The following is a 24,000-nucleotide window of genomic DNA, read 5'->3' as shown; positions in this document are numbered from 1 at the left end:
TAGGCTTATGCTCATTATTTTGCAAAAAAATTTGGCAAAATTGCGTCACATCTTTTTTCATTAACAACATTCAACAAATCAGCACAAAACTGATTGCTTTCCAATGAAATTTGCGCCGAAAATTCCCACGCAATCTCCTGTTTTTTCTGCGAATTTGTCTCTGAAAATCCCGCGAAAATTTAATTTTTCTTTGCGCAAGATATCAGAAGCCCTGTATTGTTCTTACACTGTGTAGACACTTTGTGTCAGTAGGGCAGTATCGCAGCCTGTAGGGCTTCCTCCGGGGTATGCCAAGTGGACACCTACTGCTTGAGGGTGTGCCAAAAACCTGCAGGGAGCCGACTGGGCATCCTACGAGGTGAGCCAACCTCCTACATGTAATGCCCAGGGGATGTGCCAGAACCCCTAATGTCTAATTACCACATGTACATTGTTCTTATATCACTTCTGATAAATGTAACTTGAGCTAACATGCACAATCCCACAAATCACTCCATTCAGAGTTTACAATATCAGGAAATTAACTGTAACTTACTTTTGACAAGGCACTTTCAAGCATATTAACGAAAACTGTAAACTGTTTGAAATTCCCAGTTTTGTGTGTCAAGTCCTCAATATCTGAAAACACAACATGCAGCAACGTTACATGTACATACAACAGACAGACAGCTCAGAAAATAGGTCAGTACAAAATGCAGACTGAAAATAATACAATACAAATACTGATTAACACACAATCAGTAATATGTGACAAACTAAACATTCTAGGCCAGTTTCTCAGTACAAATTATTAGTTTTCAAATTAAGTGAGAGGGTTGACCTGGTTATTAAAATGAACCTTGCAGTGTTTCTATTTCAACTGTGACTGGCCAGTACTGTAGGATACAATGATACTCAAGACCAAAACAGTTTATGTTTTCTACATCTGCATTACACAGTGTATTTTTCCTGTGGCAATAAACAGGCTTTGCATGCCGTGGAACAATTTTCATATACGAAAATCCAGCCAAAGCTGAAATTCATCCAATCAGATCGCTGTGATAAGCAATACAAATTTCCATAACAAAACCAAACGGTTGAAAAGCCTGTCAGTTGAAGGTGGTCCTTTAAGATACAAAAATAAACAAGGTTTTTTGACTGACCATTGCAGAGTTTTCTTGTGATTTTTTGTCACATTTATGGGTTGAAAGTCAAATCTGTATTCCCACTCCGACCTACAACTGTACACATCGACTTAAAGACTGGGCAACCATTTTAGTCTCGGCCTGCATTTTCTCTGGAAGGCAACAAAAATCTGACACAAGGGCACATCCAAGCACTGTTGTTTTTCTTCTGCTTTTTGTATCAAGTTTGCAGTCTGAATTTTGGCGTTTGAGCCTTTTTTGCATTTTGTACCCAGTCTGCATTTTGTATTGACAACTTTAACACCACACTAACACCAGGTCCTTAGTTATAAAAAGTATATATGATATGTAACAACTCTTTATTAATTAGTTTCTTTAATCTAATTTGTTTTCACTATTTTTCAGAGCAATGAGCTACAATGTAAGTTTCAAACCAATACATTACTCAAATTTATTTAGAAAGTGAATAATATGGAATGCCGTTTGTATCAAAAATACTTCTTGTCATACATACACGTAATTTAACTTATCATTAAATATATAAAACTTAGTGCTCTTTTTAAATAAAATATCTTAGCTTATACATAAAACTTGTCACGCCGAATACAAAAAATGTTTGAAAATATATTTAACTTGTCACGCCATATAAAAAACTTGTTTGAAAATATGAAACTTGTCATGCCATATGTAAAACTTGTTGCAATAAAACTTGTCACGCCAAGCATAAAATGTAACTTGTCATGCAATAATTATGCCTATTGGAACCAGTACCATGCCGAAGGGCGAGAACAGGTTGATGAACTTGAGTTTCCAGGATTAGCAAGATGGGCTCTCACAGAGACCTCGTTGAGAGACTATCAAGTCTTGCTGATGGTCTTAGAGACCAAAACAAAGTGGAAAGGCAAAGAGGTAATCAAAAGGACATAAATGAGTCACTGTCTCGATTGTTAAAGCAAAGTGAGGCAATCACCATCGGCAGTTTTACGCAAAGTCGACATTTCAACAACTCTGCATCTCTGATGTCCTTATTGCCATTAACCCAGAACAATTTGCTACAAGTACATGCAGAACAATGAAGCTGGGTCTCAGTGATCATGATTTGATCTAAGCTATATGGATCCGAAGCAGAAGATCGCTAGACCTCAGCCTTCACTCATTAATATTGTAGTATGAAGGGCTTCGACACTGATTGTTTCCTAGCTGATCTTGGTGAAATCCCCTGGTATACTGCATATACATTGTATATTTGTGAACACTGGTACTAGCTGTTCATCAATGTAGTGGACCAGCAGATGCCACACAAAAAGAAGTATATCTGCGGAGACCATGCCAGCTGCCCTGGATAACCCCTGAGATCTCCTCTGCAATCCACCACACTTCAAGCTCTTTTCAGACCATGTCAAACCACCTCTGGAGTATTAACTATAAGAGAGATGAAGTTGTCGGGTTTAGGGACCATCGACATATTCACTTTTACATCAGACCCCCCCCCCCCCCTCCCCTCCTTAACGTCCACTTAAAATTTTCCTGCCCTAGAAGTCCCTGTCTGGCCCCAGTCGCTACAGCTGACTGGGCATATTTACATGCACTTTACTACAGGGAGAGGTCAACAACCGGTATCCATACAATTGACTGCTTTAAGAACGTGGCGAGAGCTTTCATACATAAAACTCTGGTTTTTCCTATACTGTACCTGAACAACTGCATTTTCCTGTTGATTCTACACGTATTTGTATCTCCTTCTAAATGCATTATTCAAAGGAAAAGCCAGAATGGCTAGCCCCCATGTTGTTATAAACACATCAAGCCTATGGTCCATATTGGCAATCCATTTGCAATCCATAAGAGCAAATCTTAAAAAGTATGGTGAAAGGGCTTTTTGCATAGCGGCACCAAGGCTCTGGAATAAACTACCACTTCAGATCAGGTTTTCATCATGTAAGAGGCAGTTTTGAGGGCTAACCTTAAGATTTTGTCTTTTTAAGCATGCAATTGATTTGTACTTTTTTACTTTTTCTTTGAAACATTATATTGCGCATTTGATTCTTTAAAAGGATTTTAATGTTTAGGGTTTTAGAGTATTGTAAAGCGCCATGGACAATTAATGGAAGGTGGCGCTATATAAATGCATATTTATTTATTTATTTTCCCCGCCATGTATGCGTTATTCTTTCGCTACTCTGATGCCGCAAGCTTCCTTCCTTGTTAGGCGAGATGTCAAAACAACTAATTGTAAACCTTGTTCTGAAGGAGTGTGAAAAAAACTAAACACGCAGGATATCTGATCTACAGAGACCCTATATCTAAGTATGAAAAGTTTATTGCACATATCTTGCAAAGGAAAGTGTTGTTCAATCAGCCAAAGAAAAATGGCGAGGCCTATTAGGATACAGTAAAAAGTTCACAATGTAAAATGTAGAATTTATGGTGGCTAAGGACAGAGTAAACATTCTTTTCTTATTAAACTAGTCCTTCTTTCTCTTGAATTTTGTGACACACGATCAAAGAATGTGTCAGTTTGCTACTGTTAAAAAGTGCACCACACTAACGTCCACAGCCTTACCCCCTCCCCCCCTAGACATCCAGTTGATGTTAAGCAGGGACAAAATGAACATGTCAACAGCCCCTTAACTATAGATCGTTTTCACTGTCACGCAACAAAAAAATAAAATCAAAACCATTCCATGAAATAAGCCCAAAACTTAGAATGCTGTAGGAGACAAATAATTTCAAAAATTTATCACGTCACCAGTTCTCAGGTCTGTGCACTACAGCGTTTCTGAGTTATTTGTCAAAGCGTTTCACACAACTTTATAAGAGTTTATAATCCTGGAAACTCAAGTTCATGAATCACCTCATTCTCGCCCTTTGGCACGGCACTGGGTTCCAATAGCCAATAGGCATATTGCGTGACAAGTTTTACTGCAACAAGTTTTATATATGGCGTGACAAGTTTTATATTTTGTAGCAAGTTTTATGTATAAGCTATTAAGATGTTTTATTTAAAGAGCAAAAAGTTTTATATACATTGTATGACAATAAGTATTTTTGACACAAACGTCACTCCATAGAATAACATACGACCTCGTTCTCTTAACCTAGAATGTATTTCTACGAACAGTCATTTGGCATTTTAATTTGGTAGCATTAATGAGTGGCAGCAATGGGCTGCATCATGTACACTTTCAAAACAAGTTTATAGTCAACTTACATCTAGCGTCAAATTGTCCTCTCCATTGATCAGAAGTAAGCCTGTCTTCGATTTCAAGGCTAAATACTTCTTTGTCGTTATCAACCATAAGCGTAACAACGTACTCTATTCCACGGAATACATGTCTGGAGCTTAAAACGGTGGGATCCAGCTGTTCAGCTGTTCTCATGCTAGAATTCATGTTGCAATAAACAGGTTGAAATTTGTCTCTGGGAAGTGAAAACACCAGAACGTTGTTCTGTCTCCTTTTACTCAAACAACGGTTGATAGTTGCAATTTTTATATGTCATGTTTCCGAAAACGAACATCAATCCGTCGGTTTCGTATTTAGCGGGCAATTTAACGGCCATTACGATCCCATCAAGCACTGCGCTCTATTGAAAAGGGAAGGTTACTAAGTGTTTGCCCGTTCCTCCCTCCTCCTCCCTCCTCTCCTCAGTGATGCCGGCTCCAACAGGAGAAGAAAGAAGAAGATGCCACGTAGCCCGAGACAATTATTTTGCTTGCCTTTCTTCTAACAATGATAATGAATCTGCGTGCATCAAGGAAAAGGAACTTTACGATAGTGTTTGTCCCGCAGTGTGGGTAAGAAGAATTTCACACGTATTAGACTTTCCTGATAACGTGATGCATGTTCTCAAGGGAATGTTGCTTTTGTTTTTTCATAACACATGTGCATGTGCATAAGACGACAGTTGAAAGAACTGTTCCCTAAAGTAACATCACGTGGTCTGAAATGGGAAAACAAAATGTACAAGCTAAAAAGGTGTTAGCTTTGTTACTGTTAATGCGCACGGCTCTTTAGAGGACCACTTTTTAGTGATAAGGATTCCCTGGTTAAATAAAGTTATTATTATTATTATTATTATTATTATTATTATTATTATTATTATTATTATTATTATTATTATTATAAGTGGGGATAACTTGTCTGGTGGATACGTCACTGCCCAACAGTTTGCACTTGTGCAAAATTTCAGCACATGAATTTCCTCACATGACCGTAGAATCATAATATGCACACTCTCAGCACATGTAAGTAAAGGCATGTATATAAACCCTTCATAGCTTTATGTATGTTGTTTAGGGTGACCCAAGAACACTGAGCCCGTACCCTCTATGGGGTCCACAGACCACCTTGTGGACTGGTCCACGCACTACCCCTACGGACCACTCCAAAACAACATAGAAATAAAAATAAATAAAGTAAAGTAAATAGCAACTAAATATTTGACTTACCGGTTGTCTGGATAGACCACTCGTGTCATTCTCCCGAAAATTTGAAGTGTTTCAATATGTGATTTACATACCTTGTACCGGAGTCCGAGACTGATTTCCCCGACACGAGAGGTCTATCCAGGTAACCAGTAAGTCAAATCTTTAGTTGTTATTTCTTTTACTTTATTTATTTTTATTTCTGTGTTGTGTTGGGGTGGTCCATAGAGGGGGGGTGTAGGGATAGTCCGTGGACTGGTCCATAAGGCAGTCCCTGGACCCGTTCCATAGGGGGCTCAGTGTTTTCAGGTTACCCTGTTGTTTATTCCCTGCATTTGACTTTTCCACGGGATAAAGTTACCTGGCCTTTCAACAACTGGGGTTTGGTCAGTATATAAATAAAAATTACTACAGTACCAATAGGTGATGTACTTGCAAGATATAAGAGAATACCCAGCAACTTGAAGCAATGCTTCCTTGCTCCCCTTGACTATCCTGGGATACAAGAGGTTCAGTTCGGGTTGCTGTCCGAAAACGTTGCATGCATGTTTTTCAGTGAGTGATTAACCCATTGACACCTGGGGGTTTCCCATTGACAAGTAAAATCGTCTAAATATAGCCGGTTTTGTGGTGGAAGGGTTAACTTCGCAACTAGGTGGCTAAACGAGTGAGTGACTGAGCCTGCAGTACACTGCTAAATGGAAACATGTAAACTATGGCTTTACCAGCTGAACAAAGCTACATGTACATAGCTTGGTGGCTAATGTTGCAGGTCAGATTGTATTAATTTTTAGTACCACAGGAAAATGTAAATGTAGGAAATTAAATTTCACAGCAAATTCTGCCGTGAGTTTGTATTTACTGGTAAAACTTTACACAGTTGCGTACAAAATTAACAGCACATTGCTATATATTATAATTATATATAATTATTGAACCAATACTTGATGTAGCAATAATGTATACATTTAGCCAAGCCTAAAAGCGGCGCTCCCGGTTTATTTATTCTTACTTGCCTTACTTAGACAACAAATTTAGGGGATAAAACAACCAAATAAAGTGAACCAAACAAAATAAAACAATATAAAACGAGTTTCTCGTGGTAGAGATGGAAGCAAGGAGTGTATCTCTTCCTCCATGTTTAGTGCCATAGCATTAGATGGGGAATTTGTTTCTTCAGTAAATTTTGGTCACAAAATTATTGATGCCTGTATTGTAACTAGGTGCAATGTCATGTACAGTACCTTGGTGTGCAGTCTACTTTTCTAGCACATGCATTCATCACATGACTGATCTACACAGGTCCTGAATGAACAATTTCACCCTTATTTCTCCTTTTTGTTTAAGTAAGAGAACCTATTTACTGTAATGGAAGAATGTTTTTCATCTCTTAAGTTTGATTCATTATATTTTTGTCATAGTTTTAGCTATTTACAGGATTCTTCTTTTTTTAGATTGAATTTTGAAAACTGTGGTATAAGTGAGATTTCGTTTAAAGAGCAAAGTGTATCCTTCTTCCTGGATTCTGTCACAAGATTGATCCAAACCTTTCATTTATTGGGTTTTAGGCTGGATGGGATTCTCAATTGAACCCGCAACCAGTAACAATAATAATTGTAATGGGTGTCACTTGTAAGTGTTACAGGTTTAAAATTGTCCAGCATCAACTTGATCGCATAAAGTAATTGATGGGCACAGACAGAAGAGTGTCCCCGTTGTTGAGTAAAATCTGTATACGCAATAATAATAATTATACATGTAAATTATAAATAGATCCATTTGAGCATGCATAGACTATAGCTTAATTTAAACACTTACGTACACGTGCTTGCATTGACCGTGTTGTAAATGTGTTTTTAATATAAGTTCTTCTCAATGGTTTTTTGTTTCAAGCACCCACTGAGGAACTTTTTGAATTCTGATCATTGGCTTTAATAATTATGTCTAGTAAAAAAGTGGCCATGTCACCTGCATACATTTTATTTTAGGTCAATTACTTTGCAAAGAAAAGAGTTTATGATGAATACAAAAGGAAACTAAACACAGAGGGATTTAAGCCGACAGAAGAAAAGCCATCGAAATAAAGTCAACAAAGGGTCATTGCAATTTCCAAATCATTTATAGAAGAAAAGTGAAGTAATGAGAAACATCATGACTCCTTTGCTGTCCTTTGTGTTGAGAAGATCCCTTTTGGAGCAGTGTGCTTATTACAAAGAAAACAGTCTGTTGCCTTGGATTAGGCGGTTAATGCTGTAATGGCTCCTATTGACAATTTACACCATTTGCGAATTGATGGTGGCCAGAGTAAAACCAGCATAATGTAAGTGGATTTAACAGAGACTGCAAGGAGAAGTGACACTAGACTTCTTCAAGATGGACACTGTCAGTACAGCCTCAACCATCCATCCTAGAGGTGTATTAGCTATGTGCAATAAAAAGTAAGGTGGAATGCTGCAATAAGACTGTCAAAAAACCTATGCATGTACATGTAGTGCACGCTTTTTGTAATTTTGGGTGTAGCAGTTTTCCTAGTCACACAATTCAACCAGATATTGCACTCAATGAAAACTGAGATCATTCTTCTCATAAATTATTTTTCCTTTTACAGTAATTGTCAACCCCCACCCCCTCCCAAAGTCTAGTTGGGAAAATTACCAGGAATGAAGGCGGTTTGCTTAACACTCAAATTTGCTCTAAACTGTATGGCAATCCCAGTCGGAAAATGGGTAGATTTCTTCGTTTTATTTTCCGTGTAGGTAAAAGTCGTGCCTGTCACTCCCCTGCGAAGTGGTTTCTTTGTGCATAGAGCCTTCTGCGCGTATTTTCTTAGGATCGAGAGGGTAGTGGGAAATGCGTAGATTTCTCTGGTGGACACAGTAGAACGATTAACTTAACCGGCAATGGCGTCGAAAGTCATGTAACGCGAATGGCGTTTTAGTGGATCTTTGAACAAAGTATACCCTTATGAAGCTCAATAATGGCAAATCAATTGGATACTGAACAAGACAGGCGGTGGAATCTTAAAAGCGACGAGTAATGGACTTCGACAACAATCTGTCGACCGTCGAGCCGTCTTTTACCAAGTGTGCTGTTATGTAGAACACTGAAGATTCGTAGGGCAGCGATAATAGTGAATTCAAAGACTAGACCAGGTGGATTGGATGGGATTTCAAGCGTTAAAATCGCTGAAAAGGTAACATTTTCGTAGCGATGCAATTGCGTGTCTTCACCACATGTTCCTTTGATCTCACATAATTGTGTTTTCCCTCAAAATATTCGCTTGTTTTCGCTTTCGCTCGAATATATTTACCTTTATTACATTTTCAGTGAATAGTTTTATCCTCTGGGATGACTTTTCCGTCAAAAAATCGGTTATTTGGGTGGTTTTTGGCAAACAGAGGTTAATTATTCGTAATGCGATCGCTTCCGTTGCCGTAAGCAACGGGTCGGCAAATTTGACACTTTTATCGCATTACGCATTGATCGCTAATCCGATTATTACTAAAAATCTAAAAATATTCGTGCCTCATCAGTTTTCGGTCGAATTTATGTCCAAGAAAGCAGAAAAATTGCAGAAAATTTTAGTTTTGCATCCAAAAATTCGTAATCAACGCTAAAATTACCAAATTTCGTCTGGAAAACATATTTTACTGTTATTTTTCTTAAATTTTTTCGTTCAACTTTCGCTTTTATAAAATGTTTCAGTTGTCTGTAAATAAGTTATATGCTGTTGGAAAGCTTATTTTCGTAGCTTTAAAATGATGTATTTTTTCCCCCTAACTGGCCCGAGGTCGTGCGAGGTCCGTACAAAAACGACCCAGGGCCAATATTCCCTAGTACAGCTCAAGCACCTTTTCCTGCTTCCAATTCCCGCCGTATCTAGAATTTAAATCTTTCCCACTTCCTCTTCCCTCTCCCCCTTTCAATGTTGACTGCTTAAGTTCCCAACATTTTTTTGTCTTGCTAGCAACACTGATAAGGGGGGGGGCTGCAGAGTGAGAGATAATAGGGAAATTAATAACGCCCCAAGAAGGTGAAGTGTCTCCACTATTTCTGCAACTTGTTGTAGCTCGGTTAGTAAGTAGTTTATTATATGGTTTTTTAATTACCTTTTGCTTTGTTTTTGCAAGCCCGTAATCGGCCCGTGGGCATTACGGGAGAATAATGCCCTACAATTCAGTCACAATTAGCTAATCAGAGCGCGCGTTATATCGGCTACAAACACAAGCGACCCAGTGTACCCTCACGGAGGGTCTAGTTTATAGAAGAAATACAGATGAAAAATATGGTGGCTACAATTTGTTCCAATATGCAGAATTTAAAGCAAACGGTTCAATAAAAGTTTGAAGAAAATGTTAACTGAGTCATGTGTCATGTTTTTTTCGCCGTGCTGTGTTTTAAGGGCTATTTTGCGAGATGAAGATTTGACTTCGGCGGGTAGAACTAACCAAGGAGACAAGGCAGGCAGCAAATTTAAGCTGGAACTGACGCCAAACCAGTGTAATTAAAACACCAGCATCCGATCGATTAGGGATGTCCCCATACCTTCGCCGAATTTGAGCTTCATCTTTCGAAAATTCACCGAGAAAGGCGATCCTGAAAACCATAATAAAGCTTCTCAACATGATCTGTGCAAAATTTCGACCAAAGGCAATTTCAACTTCACTGTGACACAGACAAATGCAATCCCTTAGGTTTACATTGGTTTCTCTCGGCCTCGCACCAGTGGCAGGCGTGACAACCGAACTACCTGATAACCCGTGCTGTGGCACTGCCGGATACGAAAGACCAAAAATCCCTATGAGGAAGAAAAACTGGAAACGTACTCCCCGAACCAATGCAATGCCACAAACTCTCCGGGGTTTAAAGGGTTTCTTGTTACAAAACAACAACGATACACAAAAGGAAACCAAAAGTTAACGAGACTGATGCAGTCCTGGAATGGCTTACCACGTGACGAACTAACATGTTTTTGACAGCATGATACCCATCATGCCGTACACCAATCGTACCCAGTCCCTTCTGTTCTCGTGCGGTAGAAATTTTGAGGTACGCGTGTCGATTCAAATCGTGGTCTTGATTGTCAACGGTCGCGATACGTTGATTGGTGGATTTGAATCGACTTGCATACCTCAAATGCCTTTGGTCGAGAATTTTGCACCGATCATGTTGAGAAAGCTTTATTATGGTTTTCAGGTTCGCCTTTCTCGGTGAATTTTCGAAAGATGAAGCTCAAATTCGGCGAAGGTATGGGGACATCTCTAATCAACCGGATGCAGAATTTCACTGGTTTGGCGTCAGTTCCAGCTTAAAATGGACGAGGTCACGCGCCGGCAGCTGATTGGGATTTCATGCCTGCCTTGTCTCCTTGGTTCACAGGCGCCCCAAGCTCATTGTGAGCATGGCTGACAAAAAAATAAGGATTTGTATGGGAATCCCGATAAAAGCTTAAGAAGATAATTATGCGAAAAAAATTTCAATTCCACATCGAAATCAAATGACAAAGGTTGAAGTTTCATCTCAACCCCATCATCAATTCAATAGCAGTCCTGCGAGCAACGCCAGGCTGTGAATATTGCAACAAAAGAGCTTTCGAAGAAGTTGCTTTATCACCAAATTGGCCACGCCTTCGACCGTCGATAACAAACTGAGCCGTACCGGGGTGGCAGACCGTAGTTTGTCAACCGTAAATTTCTTTATTTCCCGGGATCTCCCCTCAGTCGTGTCGTCCAAAAAATGTGGCAGCGTTCACACGAACGCGGTTTCATATCGACACGGTTTCATGACGAAACCACGTCAACATCGATGCGGTTTGGAAGTGTTTACACGGAACCGTTTTTGCCAGAAAATCCAAGTCGTGATGGTATAAGCGAGCTATTTACTGGGAATCCCAGTCGGAAAGTGGGTGAATTTTTTTTTCCTTTTTTTCTTTCCGTGTCGTTAAGAGTCTTGCCTGTCACCCCCCTGCTAAGTGGTGTCTTCGTGCATAGAACCTTCTGCGCGTATTTTCTTAGCATTGAAAGGGTAGTGGAACACAGTAGAATATTTAATTAACTTGCAATGGCGTCGAAGTCATTGAAACCCAAATGGCGTCTTGGTGGATCTTAAAACAAAATATACCATTATGGAGCTCAAGAATGGAACACTAATTGGATAAACAAGACAGGCGGTGTAAAATAAACATGCGGAATCTTAAAGCGACGAATAATGGTCTTCGTAGTAGCCAAAACGCTGGGCCGGGGTGTCTTTTTTTCCAAATATTTTTGTTTCAATTTTTGCCGTCATTCTCCTGTAGTGTTATTTTAGAATGTTTGGCATCTTTCCTTCATTTATGTTTGAAATTAGTAAAAAAAATAAGGAACACCCGGAAGCTCTCAGTTTGTTTTTCGAAATGAAGAGAATTTCCGACTGAAATTGGAGCTTTTGTGGGGAATATACGCTAACTCCTGGAGACACTGAAGACTCGCTTAGCTCCACATTTTCAAACCACATTTTAATGTTCACTTGTCTTCGTAAAAACCTTCTCCGCAATACAAATGAAACAAAACATGGTCACAGTTCCACGGTAGTCGTCACGCAAAATTTCTCATTTGGTTGTTTTCGCAAAACTTTCTTCTGCTCTTGCTAAAAACTGTGTATCAATATTTATTTTCTTTTGCATCAATATTTGTTTTACATAAAGCAAGCTAACAAAATCTGTACCTTGCTTAGTTCGCAGTTCGCATTTTTGAGCGTTAAAATTGACTTTTCGCTCCTATGCTTCTGTTTCAAAGTGGTATATTTTTTAGGTCACCCATCCAGATACTAACGGTTTCTGTAGCATGAAGCGACTAGGAGTATTTTTACTCCCCCTGGATGGGATGCTAGTCCATCGCAGGGTTACCCCCAGTATTAAATTCGCCGGTACCCATTTATACACCTGGGTGCAGAGAGGCACCGTGAGAGTAAAGTGTCTTGACCAAGAACACAACACAATGTCCCCGGCCAGGACCCGAACCCGGACCACTCGATCCGGAGTCGAGCGAACTAACCATGAGTTGTGAGGCAACTTGAAAATGATCAACATGTCAGCCTAGAAGCCAATGTGCTAGTAACCACATGTCTTCTCAGGGGGCTATTTACCCAAGACTTCTACCATGGCACTACAATGATATACAATACCAAAACAATATCGTGTACTATTAGATCTACATATTACGCAAAGACAACTTGAATCTCCTGGAAGACAAAACGCTTTTCGCGATCGTAACTGTATTTACCAAGCCGCCAGAGGAATTAACATTAATTATGCAAATAAATTTTTTTCCCGTAGTTTGTCAAAGCAATATTTTTTTACTCCCCTGGGTCTCCCGACACGACTGTTTTCTCACAGATGCTGGATATTGTGCTTCTAATATTTTGTGGCTGGACTTACTGAAGCCAGTGGAATTTAATTATTACCATCTGAGCGAAAACAATCGTGTCGGGAGACCCAGGGGAATAAAAAAAATTGCGGTTGACCAACTACGGGAAAAATTTTTTTGGCATAAATAATGTTAATTTCTTGAAGAGAAATCAAGAGCTCTCTCCGCCCGATATCGCTGACGTGCACATTGGTCAAAGTCACGGAGGAATTCAAGTGCAATAAGTTACTGCCACAGTTAATGGGAAAATCGACCCGCGACGGTTTGCGTGTAAGGGCCACTCATTAACAGATGCTCTAATATTCATGTTACAAGCCACTTTCGATGCAGTAGACTATGCCGATCTGGGAGCCCAGATCTTCTTCGCTGACTTTTCGAAAGGCTTTGATTTAATTGACCATAACATTTATTGAACGAGTTGCGAAACTAAAAGTTCACCCCGTGCTCATCAGTTGCATTGCTGCGTTGCTAACAGATAGACAGCAAGTTGTTAGAATAGTATTATCAGATTGGAAATTCTTCAAGGGAGGTCTGCCTCAGGGGAACTGAACTGGGAGTGATACTTTTCACAATAATAACAAACAATCTCCCGGATGATTGACACACCTAAAGGTGCGTTTACACTTTCAGGCACAAATTAGACCATTTGTACTTTTATAAAAAACGTTACTACCTGTAGAACGAAGCGCACTGAAGACTTTCTCACGTTTAAGTATTTCTAAGTATTTTTTAGCAAATACGATGCATACGTTGATGTGTGTATACAATTTTTACTTAGTTTATACAGGAATGTACATAGTTGATTACTGTACTATAACTAGTTCATCAGTAAAGTACTGCAAAAGAGTTCAATAAACTGTTATTATGATTATGATTATTATTATTATTATGATAATTATTATTATTATTATTATTATTATTATTATTATTATTATTATTATTATTATTATTATTATTATTAGTATTATTATAGATTGAAACTGATTGCATTTGGGTAATCTTGAAAAAAGTCGGCCCGAGGTTTTTCACGTTTATGGGAAATCGCCTGGATAGAGGAGTTTTTTTCTCAGAATCATTTTGTTTGTGATGTAACAATAATTTTCTCAAAAAAAGTAATTCCACATTTACTTTGAGTTTTAAACTCGTGATTAACTGAAGATTCCCCCCAAAACACCCTAACATAACATGACATAGCCCCTTTAAACTTTCAAAAATTCCAAATTTCTTTGGTGTAGTATCTTTGGTTAATCTGTATTCCAGCGGCGTTTATCTTGTTCCAAGTCCACTGGGTAATACCAGTCAGGTAGTTCATTTGAAGGGTTCATACGGTAACTGCAAAAGGGAAACAAAATGCAACTTGAATAAAGTAAAGTTTCTACAGACCCTTGATTCATTGTTGAAGTCATTTACAGAATGACTGCTATTGATAAACAGAATATTTTTGATTGTCGTAAAAATGGACTGAACCCAACTGAAACAAGAAACAAAGCCTGGTAGCTTCGAATCCCACTTGCTGTTTGAACAGTTTCCAATGTAAGGCAATCAGACAAAAGTAAAACTAAGGTGTTTGTCAACAAGAACGAGTAGTAAATCTCTCTCCCAATCCACCTTACATGCCTCGCTGCACTCAGCTACTCACAAAATAATTATGTTGTATGATCTTTGTAACAAGTAATGAATATCTCATCATAGAAATAGCAAGATACTGACTACATATCCACTGGATATCTATATTTTGAACAACTGAAGTCTCACATGTTATAAAAAGTGGATGAACTGGCAGCAGTGCTGCACACAGCCCCTAAAACAAAAAGCTTACTTGACAAATAGTTCTTCATCATGGATGTCTTCTGTTGCTACAAAAACAATTGTCCTCATAACTGCTGCTGTTTTGAATAGGATTCCTGGCTCTTTGAAGTACCTAGTGCGAACATTATTATCATCATTTTGAGCATCCCCTGACGAGGAGTTTCCGACTGATAAAATGCTATTATTTTAACTCAAGATAAACCAAAAGAAGAGGGCCAGTAAAGGTACCTTTTTGGGTTGTGGTGCTACATTGCAACTGAGTTGCACAAGTATCCATAAAAACCAATAGCCCAGTTTCGATATAATTTTATTAAAATTCAGTCCAAAACAAAAGGCATCATCTGAAGGCTCTGAGGAATAAACTCATACAAATCCTTATATTTATTCCCAAGAGCCTCGAGTTGATGCCTTTTGTTTAGGACTGAATTTTAACATAAATTTGAAAGTGGGCTATTGAAACTACATTGTGGTAAACACAATGGCACTGACACACTAAACCAAAAAGTCATTGAAAAAAACAAAACGCATACTAATCAGAGAGGAAAGGAGAGATTTTGTGGCAAGCAAAATAATTTATAGTGAATGATTCACAATAATATAAATTACTGGTAGGCATGTCGACAAATGTCAAAAAGATGCACTTGGGGCCTCCACCCATGTGTGAGCCCATACCTGGGGACCCCTGGCCAGCACTGTCTTCATTTGTAAACTTCACCTAAATTAGCAAGCAGCAAGCAGTCTCTTATTTTTCCTAGAGATAGTGGAGTGCTTGCGAATAGCAGAGAATTACATCACTCACAAGCAGCGATGGCTGCAAGCCTCCTCATTTCCCCCTTGATTAGCATAAATGCATGATTTTGTGTGGCTCTGAGGAAAGAAGGACAACTGCTTGTGGTCTACACCTAAATTACATAGACAGTACCGTATTTAAGAAGAATACAACTCCACCTATTTGGTAGAAGATATCTCAAATCAGATGGAAAGTTTCCCATAACATCATAATTAAATGGCATTATGTTTGGTTTGGTACCTGAAAAGAAAAAAATTAAGTTCAGCCAGAAACCCATAAGGGTTGAAACATGTAACGGCCCCTTGTGTGCTGGGAAACAAGCTTCTGAATATTCAATTTGCCAAGTACCATATTTGGAACAACAAGAGTTAAACATTCAACCAATCAGTTCGTAAGAACACCGTGACGCAACACCACCAATGTTCTCACGCGAAATTAACTGGAGCGAGGGGTTTCCAAATATGGTACTTAGCACTGAATATTTGGAAGCTGTGAACGCCCATTACACGTTTCAACCCTTATGGGTTTCTGGTTCAGCTCACTGTATAATAAATGTTTATTCCACCTTTTGCTGTTCATTTACAGAAAATACCCATTTATTTGTGAAGTTATTTATTTCATTAACCCTTAAAGGCGCAAGGGGGTTAGGTGTCAATTGGAACAAACATTCTGTTTCTTTCCCCTGTCGCACCTTGTCATTAGTTTTTTGTTTTTTTGTTTTTTTTTCATGTGTCATTATTGTTAATTATCCTATTTCTTTATTTTTATATCTTTGCTTCAATGTAACTCATGCATATAATTATGTACTTTTGCAACAAAGCCAATAATTTAAACTAAACCGACCACTGACAAGCAAAATAGTCAGCCGTTAGAGTAAAATAATTAAGTGGCCACTCAGCATTAACCAACAAGCAATATATAGCTTTGATAAACATTCACTGTATTTTCATCTTCATTCAAATGAATATCTTTCATGCAAAAAGGGCAGTCAATTGCAAAGAAATGTATATACCAGTATTTGAAGTGCGGGTTAATAGAGAAGTGATCCTTCCACTTATCTGGACAATTTAAGCAATTGCCTTTTATAGATACCTGAAATATTTCGGTGATTTTAATGGGATTCGAACCCATGATCTCTGCGATGCAGTGCAATGCTCTGCCAACTGAGCAATGAAGCCACTCAGTTGGCAGCAGGTCATGATTTGCTTACACATGCCTACAATCAAAAAATGTATTTGGCATATGCGTGATTTGCATTTGAAAAAACACTTAATTGCACTTTAACATCCATTTCCATGAAGGTACAATCTTTAAGTGTGATAGCACAAACATAAGAAGTATAATAATAATCATTCATTTATCAAAGAAAGAATCTCAAATGTACTGAACCATTTATTCCTCAATTGCCACAATATTGAGGCATCGTGGAAAAGGCGTTTGTATTGTTTCATGCAAACATCTTTTGTATTGTCTACATTTAGCTGCCATGATGGTACCAATATTTCATTGTCAGGTTTGCAGCAACAGCTGAGTGCAATAATTTATTTGTTCCATTATCTTAGGATGGCCGATGGCTGTTTTGATTTCATCTGGGATGGGAATGCGAATGGCCAGGTTACAGTGAGATGGAGCACCATCGTAAATCAATGTAAGATAACAATTATAAACTTTATGAGAGAGTGCTGGTGGACCATGAGGCCTTTGCATTGACAACAAAGTCCTCAGTAGAAACAGGATGTCAGTTCTGTAGTTACAAGATAACATCTCGTGTGAGCCCTCTGGTGGTCATACGTCCTCTGGTTCTCACCAGTACATCATCAAATTGATCACAGGTTTGACACTCTTGCTTCCTTCGTCTCTAAGTGACTTTGCCACAGTGCTTATGACTGCAGGGTTGCTCCATTCAAACACATTGTTGCATGTTGTTGATTCGTAATCTTAAGCCCAAAGCGAGTGGAAGCAGTGGGGAAGCGATCTATAATCTCACGAATGTCATAAGGCATCCAGTTGCCACTACAGCAGAGTCATCAGCATAGAGAAGCTCTCTCTCTCACACGCTCACCTCTATTGTTTTCATTGAAGCTTCCAGCCAGCTGACAAAGTAAAAAAGCTTGCTGTCCTTGTTCTTGAATTGAATACACCACTTTTTTGAGGTTGACGCCCATTGTCTCCAGCACTGATGTAAAACAGAGCAAGAATAAGGTAGGGGCTAACATACAGCGTTTCTTGGCAATCGTTCTTTGTACAGTCAATTCTCCCGCATTAATAAGCGACCTCCAAAAATGTGAAGCCTAGCTCTATTACCTGTTAAGTGGTCACTTACAGGAGGTTAAAAACGAAACAAATATATCAAACTAGTAGCTCTTTAAGTGGTCGCAGTCACTTACGAGAGGTGGTCGCTTACAAGAGGTTCTAGTTATAGTGATTTTATTGGAAACTTTTGTTATTTTGGAAAAGTACCGGTAGTCGCTGAGGAAAGGTGGTCACTTAAGAGAGGTGGTTGCAACCAAAGGTTCCACTGTATTTTAATTTGTTTAAATTACAGCTTTCATAGGTACAAAAACGACCTTCGCTGACACCTCCACCAACTGAGACTTTCCACATCATGCACTCACAGAAGACCTTCATAATTTGTGCCACTTCAACTGGACAGCCATACAATTCCATACCTTTTTAAAGCATTTTCCAAAGTACCAAAGGCCTTTGATAGACCTTCAAATACTACATAGTAGTGATTGGTGCTGCTCAATGCTTTTCTTCTGTAAGGTGAAAATTATATCTGTTCAGTGATTCACCTGTCTGCTCTGAACCCACATTGGCTATCTGGGAGCACCTCATCTGAGTACTTCTTAATAGAGTTCAGAAAAATCTAGGCCAGGATCTGCTGAGAGCAGTGCAATGCCACAATGGTTACCACACTCACTTCTTAGGCCCTTCTTCTTGAACTTAGTCATCTTTGAATTCCTGAGGGACACAAAAGGTTGCCCTGCATGCATTACACAGCTTTAGCGGCTTTTTGAGAGGATGTCTCCCTCTCTCCACAAATCTGCCTGAATAGTATCTTGACCAGGGGCCTTACCACATCTGGTACATGTACTCTTTAGAGCCTTCTCCAATTCTTCCTCTGTGACTGGTACAAAAAGCTCTTCTCTGATTTCCCTCTGTTGAATCAAGCCACATGCATTTGTGTCTGCTGTGCCTTGCTTGTTGATAAGGTTGCTTAATAAGTGTGCTTTCCACCTTGCTTTAATGTTGGACTTATCAGCAATTTTCACTGAAGTCATTGTATTGCTTTTTGGTCCATAAAAAACTTTTCGGCTGCTTCTCCTAAGTCTTCAGGTTCCCAATATCTAGTTTCTGGGCTGGTGTAGCTACACTGTCCTTGTCCTTGTCCTTGCAGCCTCGTTTCTTGCAAACTGGCAATGACTTTGAGATAGATCCAATTCTTTTGTAGCTAGAGCTGTGCGTCTCTCAGGTTGGTTGTTGCTGTCGAGCCTGGTTCAAAAATTGGAAGTAGCAACTGTCAACTTCATTTTAGTGCATTTCTCACTGCTGAGGTGGATACCTGCTGCTCCTGATGAAGAAGCCAGGTTGCTCATTACAAGCTTTCTTTATCCCATCTTTTCAAGGGGATTCCAGAGCTGGCTGCGCTCTCCCTAACTAGGGCAACCTAGACATTCACACTGCTGGCTTGACTTTGCATCTGATATGACCAACATGTGTGCAGAAATCTTGCTACCTGCTTCTAGCTTCTCAAGCCTGATGCTGTCGCATTCATTCCATCACAATGAAAGGACTTCACTCCTGACCTAACGCAATACCCTGCACAATGAAGTAAGACAGCAGGTGGAGTTGTACCCCCACTTTTCCATATCTCCTGACCTGAAAGACCCGAAGTGACAGTTTCTTGTCTAGAAATGCCTTATTTTGAACGTACCGGTACATGTATACAATTATCAAAACATTATTCTTGAATGTTTCTTTTGTGCAAATGAAGGTGACATCTTGTTGGTGCTAATAAGAACATCATATTATTGACATGCATAATACTGTAAAAACAACTTTTGACCCAATGAGCAGCAAAAGGTGCATTGATACAAATTGTTATCCTTATTGTATCTAAAGTACTGCAAAGAAAAGCTGACTGAGGTTTTGACACTTACAGTATATGACATGTGGACATAACAGAGAAATGGGGGATTTGGTTGCAAGTGCTCCCTACTCATCTCTTCCCAGTCCCCTCCCATTTCAAGCTCTTGCTCCCTTTTTCACCATGACGACGCATTTGCTATGCAGGCTATAAAAGAGTCCTCTCTGATGAAGACACAAGCCACAGGTGTAAAATACATGTAGTTGAGTCTATTAATTGCAATGTTTAAGCTATACATTAGTCCAAACTAGAGTACTGCAGTAGCATGAAACTGAGTCTTATTGTCAACCTGCTTACAGTGTGAACCTTATTAACTAAAAATAAGATTGATGATTTTAAAACTACTGACTGCAGTCAATGTACCTGGTGGAGGATGGTTGATCATGTGACCAAATGCAAATGGATGTGTGATGCTCTTTCCAGATGGTAACTACTAAAAAGAGAGTGCCCCATCAGTAAAACTTAACAGTTTTTTCTAACCGAACTAACTATACTTTTCACAAATTATTTTTGTTTACAATTTTGAACAGCTCCAGGAAGTCAGGATTTTAAGGTTTCCCTTTATCCTTTCTTCACATGGGTGTGCTACCTAGATGCATCAAAAATTATTAGTGCCATCCATTTAATTAAGCAACATAGAATACTGCGGCTCAATACAACTCACAATTGGTGATGTTTTAAAACTCCATTAACACTCATTTTATTAATTACCACTTTTCAATCAATTGTCCCTCTGTCTCAAAATGAGTCTCCTCAGTAAGTTCTAATTAACCCACTGACTCCTGAACCACCTGAACCATTGACGGGTAAAACCATCAAGTATTAGACAGAGTAAACTCGATTTAGTCTTAAGCTCACTCCTAGGGGTCAATGGCTTAAGATATGTTCCAATTGACAACAACCACAAGAATTAATGTATACTGATCAGTTTCTTGCCTTCTGTGAATATGGTACTTAGCTTACGTGTACAAGAGCCTGCACTTTTTAATGTCTCAGTTGTTTTTGTAACTCAATATTGCTCCAGATACTCATGATAAATAGGCCATGTTTCAATTCACACAATGACTCACAATAACTGTTTCAATGAATAATGATTAGTTTCTTGCCTTACTCAAACACCAGCAAAAAAGAACTTGGCGGCAGCTGTATAAGTACCTTAATATCAATATCAAAATCCTTGGCATCAACCACACATCCATCATAGCGAGACATGAGGAAACAGTTATCTTCACTGATGTCTGGATAGTTTGCAATTTTTCTTACATCCTTGGCCAGATACTAAAGACAATTGAAAAGGAAAACACTTTAAAAAGCCTGTAATTCTTTTTTACAATTTTCACCCCTAAAGTGGCAGCTATTGTCGAGTAAAATCATCTAGCATTAAAAACAGAGTAAAATCTCTCAGTTTCAATCTCAGGAGGAAAAGAGATAATGGGGGGATAGCTTTTGAGTGGGCGTACAGTAGATGATATTTGTGACCTCCCCACTTCTCCATAGGGATTTTCTAACCAATCCCTTTGACTTTCAGTGTACATGTCCATCCAACCCAAATTTACTTTGCAGGTCTTGGCAATTTTCAGAGAATACATCATTGCCTTTTCTTGAAGTCACATAGTCACATCATTTCATAGAGTATTAGAACCGTAAATGCACCATTGACATTCAAGGAGCAGTAATGTAGTTAGTTAAATGCTTCTGCTCCAGTTGATTGCAGGTTCAAATGATTTGACATTCTTATTCATCACATCAACAAGGAAACAATGCAAACAGAAAGGGGAGATCACCTAATAGTTATGTAAAAGCAACAACTTAAAAACTACAAAGTGATTCCTTTCCAAAGATGAGCATGGAGACCTGTAAAAACCCAAAGCATTAGTTTTCCCATGAGAAAGTCTGACATTATTAATCAAATGACTTACCACTAGCCCAGGATGGAAAGTTATAAAAGTACCAGGAACTGCATTCCCCTTTAGAAAAACTCCTTGCAGATAAAATCAGCAAAATATTAAATTATATGTGCTGGACATTATCTGTTAAGGGACCTGAGTTACATCTCAATAAAGGGAAATCAGCCCTGATTTAGTTTCAGGGCCTGATCTGTCTAAATTAATGCTGCAGCCAATTGTGCTCATTTATTGGCAAGTGATACATTTCATTTTACATGTTACAAGATTATATGAGACAGCAGTTTTTCAAAACCAATATAGCTCAGAATTTAGCATAACTGAAACATTACAACTCTAATATTGCAAAACTTCTGACAACAGCTTAAGTATAAGTATCACAGTTAAGGTGTCATAATTCAAGTTATTTAATATTAATACTAAACACCATTGACTATAAACAAAATATTCAATAAGTTAAATACATGTATAAACACCAGGCCCCAGTAATGTTCGAAGGCTGGATAGTGCTATCCACTGGATAACTCAATTATTGGTTTGGCTAGACTAAGTGTTTGTCCACTGGATAGTGATTTATCGGGTGGATAGTGTTATCCACCTTTTGAACAACCAAGGCCTGGTATGGTACAAAAGCTGAGAAACAGGAAGAGGAGCTGCTGATGTGGAAATAAAAGTGTAATCTGCCCATGCATTCATGATGTCATTTGAAGTCACAAAAGATTTCCTTGGCTTTTCTTCCTTTCGTTATTTTTTCTTATCCACCCCCTTCTCTACTGCAGCCCCAGGAAGAAAATTCCCATGAACAAAAAAATTAGTTTCAATTTATTGCAGTTTAGGTTGCATACCATTTCCTGCCAAGGGATGAGGTATAGAGGACTTCTGCATTGAAAGAGAGAATGTATGCAGATTTTGATCCTTGAAGTCACATTGGATCTGTTTGTGAAGGTTGCAAAGACACTCTCTCAGCTGAAATTGAAAATAATTTTGGCTTTGACATCAGTGCAATGCTGGTGACAATAATACCTTATTTCACTACAGTAACTTCTTACTTATGTACAGTGATTAGCAGGTTGTATTCTACAGTAATTTGAAGGTGTGTTTTTTTGCTACAGTAGGTAACTAAGCTCATAGCACAGCCCTTAAACTAGGTTTTGTTGTAAGAGGTATTACAGGATATCCTGCATACTGAATCATGTTTGATTGATAAATACTATGCAAACTTCTGTTGCCAAATAAAGTAACAATTTAAGATCACAAGGTAGTTCCTTAATTATTATAATTGGTACTAAATAATTTCATTTACTTTAGAGTACTACAATGATTATTCTGAACAACCTGTTTTGTAATTGACCTGTGAACCTCCAAATATTGCTCCTCGTAAGAGCATTGTTGTGGATGTCTCCCCTCATTTTCATACAGGTATGTTAGTCGATACACAGCTTGAAGGTCCAACCTCTCCTGTAAAGCCTGCCAGTTAACAAGTTTCTTGGCCAATATGGCTCCCATCTCTTGAATTACTGACAGAGTTTCCAAATACTGCTGCAACAGACGTTATTAAAAACTCTCTTTATACATAATAGTGATACTTGTCTTGCCTAAGTGAAAACAACTGGGAGTTACTGAGAACTTAAATTTCATAGCATTTGCAAGTAAATGTTACGGAAAATCAAGTTAGGTCCACACAAGTGTTTGGGGTGGCATTTTTTATCTTTCAATTTTTAAGTAAATGTGAAAATGCCACATAAGGAAACACTTTAAATAAATATTGCAAGTTATTATTGAACACCTTGCCACACTGCAAAACATTTGGAAAAGAACTATCCAGTCAGATCAGTCTCCAGTGGCTTCTAATCCAATAGGCCATTTCCGAGTTCATGTATGCCTCCTCTTCAAAGCGAGTCTAAGTGCGAAGTTTTTGTGATGGTAATTAGTTCTACTTTACATATGAATGAAAACTAATTTTCATAAGAAAAACTTCGCACCTAGACTCGCTTTGAAGAGGATACAGACATAAACTCGGAAATGGCCTATTTGCACTTTGAGAAGGGTATTATGTGCAAATAGACAGAAATGATTGTGATGGCATGTTTTGAGACGATCTTACTAGGAGGTTTCCCACATTATTACATGTATGAATTAGAGACAAATGATGTCTCAGACACCCTCACAATTGCTCTCCTGAAAAACCACAGCTTGGCAAATCAAAGCACTCTGCCAAACATTGCTGGGCCTTCACCACCACTCGCCCCTCATGGTCCAAAATTACAGCAGCCCAATGCCAATGTCTTTGCTCTGGGTATGTTATTCGTATTGTCAATGATCCACCATTAATTTTTTGCTTGGATTGTGTACCTGTTGTGACTACTCTGTTGACTGGTGTGGTGGCAGCCGTGG

The 24,000-nt window shown here is 38.7% G+C and overlaps 3 protein-coding genes and 1 pseudogene across 13 annotated transcripts in view; 2 read left to right on the top strand and 2 right to left on the bottom strand.

Annotated features, from left to right (window-relative positions):
• The window catches only part of LOC137979570 (centrosomal protein CCDC61-like), a 49,181-nt gene extending 44,477 nt beyond the window's left edge, over positions 1–4,704 (bottom strand). The window contains exons 1-2 of the mRNA XM_068826855.1: positions 4,336–4,704; positions 536–618 (exon numbers count right to left, since the gene is read on the bottom strand). Of these exons, the coding sequence (XP_068682956.1) occupies positions 536–618; positions 4,336–4,516 (264 nt within the window). The 5' untranslated portion in view covers positions 4,517–4,704. The remainder of the gene's footprint in view (positions 1–535; positions 619–4,335) is intronic.
• A 45-nt stretch (positions 4,705–4,749) lies between these two features.
• LOC137980718 (cytochrome c oxidase assembly factor 6 homolog) lies at positions 4,750–7,771 on the top strand. The gene is made up of 2 exons (XM_068828148.1): positions 4,750–4,920; positions 7,539–7,771. The coding sequence occupies exons 1-2, from the start codon at positions 4,777–4,779 to the stop codon at positions 7,632–7,634; spliced, it is 240 nt and encodes a 79-aa protein (XP_068684249.1). The 5' UTR covers positions 4,750–4,776; the 3' UTR covers positions 7,635–7,771.
• A 4,257-nt stretch (positions 7,772–12,028) lies between these two features.
• The window catches only part of LOC137978968 (uncharacterized), a 21,008-nt gene continuing 9,036 nt past the window's right edge, over positions 12,029–24,000 (bottom strand). For 5 of the 11 annotated variants that reach the window (XM_068826091.1, XM_068826093.1, XM_068826094.1 and 2 more), the window contains 8 exons: positions 22,942–23,145; positions 22,452–22,572; positions 21,622–21,683; positions 20,858–20,980; positions 20,066–20,132; positions 15,711–15,792; positions 14,773–14,874; positions 12,029–14,285 (listed from right to left, as the gene is read on the bottom strand). In XM_068826091.1, the coding sequence (XP_068682192.1) occupies positions 14,198–14,285; positions 14,773–14,874; positions 15,711–15,792; positions 20,066–20,132; positions 20,858–20,980; positions 21,622–21,683; positions 22,452–22,572; positions 22,942–23,112 (816 nt within the window). In that variant the 5' untranslated portion in view covers positions 23,113–23,145 and the 3' untranslated portion in view covers positions 12,029–14,197. The other 6 variants (XM_068826092.1, XM_068826096.1, XM_068826099.1 and 3 more) reach the window with 3 other exon arrangements.
• Positions 23,677–24,000, top strand: part of LOC137980717 (uncharacterized) — a 4,669-nt pseudogene continuing 4,345 nt past the window's right edge.

Source organism: Montipora foliosa, chromosome 12 (assembly GCF_036669935.1).
Source record: "Montipora foliosa isolate CH-2021 chromosome 12, ASM3666993v2, whole genome shotgun sequence".
NCBI classification, from domain to species: domain Eukaryota; kingdom Metazoa; phylum Cnidaria; class Anthozoa; order Scleractinia; family Acroporidae; genus Montipora; species Montipora foliosa.
This window is presented reverse-complemented; position numbering and strand designations above follow the sequence as displayed.

What these genes read in the sequence shown, in the direction of transcription:
- LOC137980718 (XM_068828148.1), top strand. Translation starts at nt 4,777, where the DNA reads ATGCCGGCTCCAACAGGAGAAGAAAGAAGAAGATGCCACGTAGCCCGA. An exon ending in GTGTTTGTCCCGCAGTGTGG is followed by an intron (nt 4,921 to 7,538) that starts GTAAGAAGAATT and finishes ATTTTATTTTAG; the next exon opens with GTCAATTACTTTGCAAAGAA.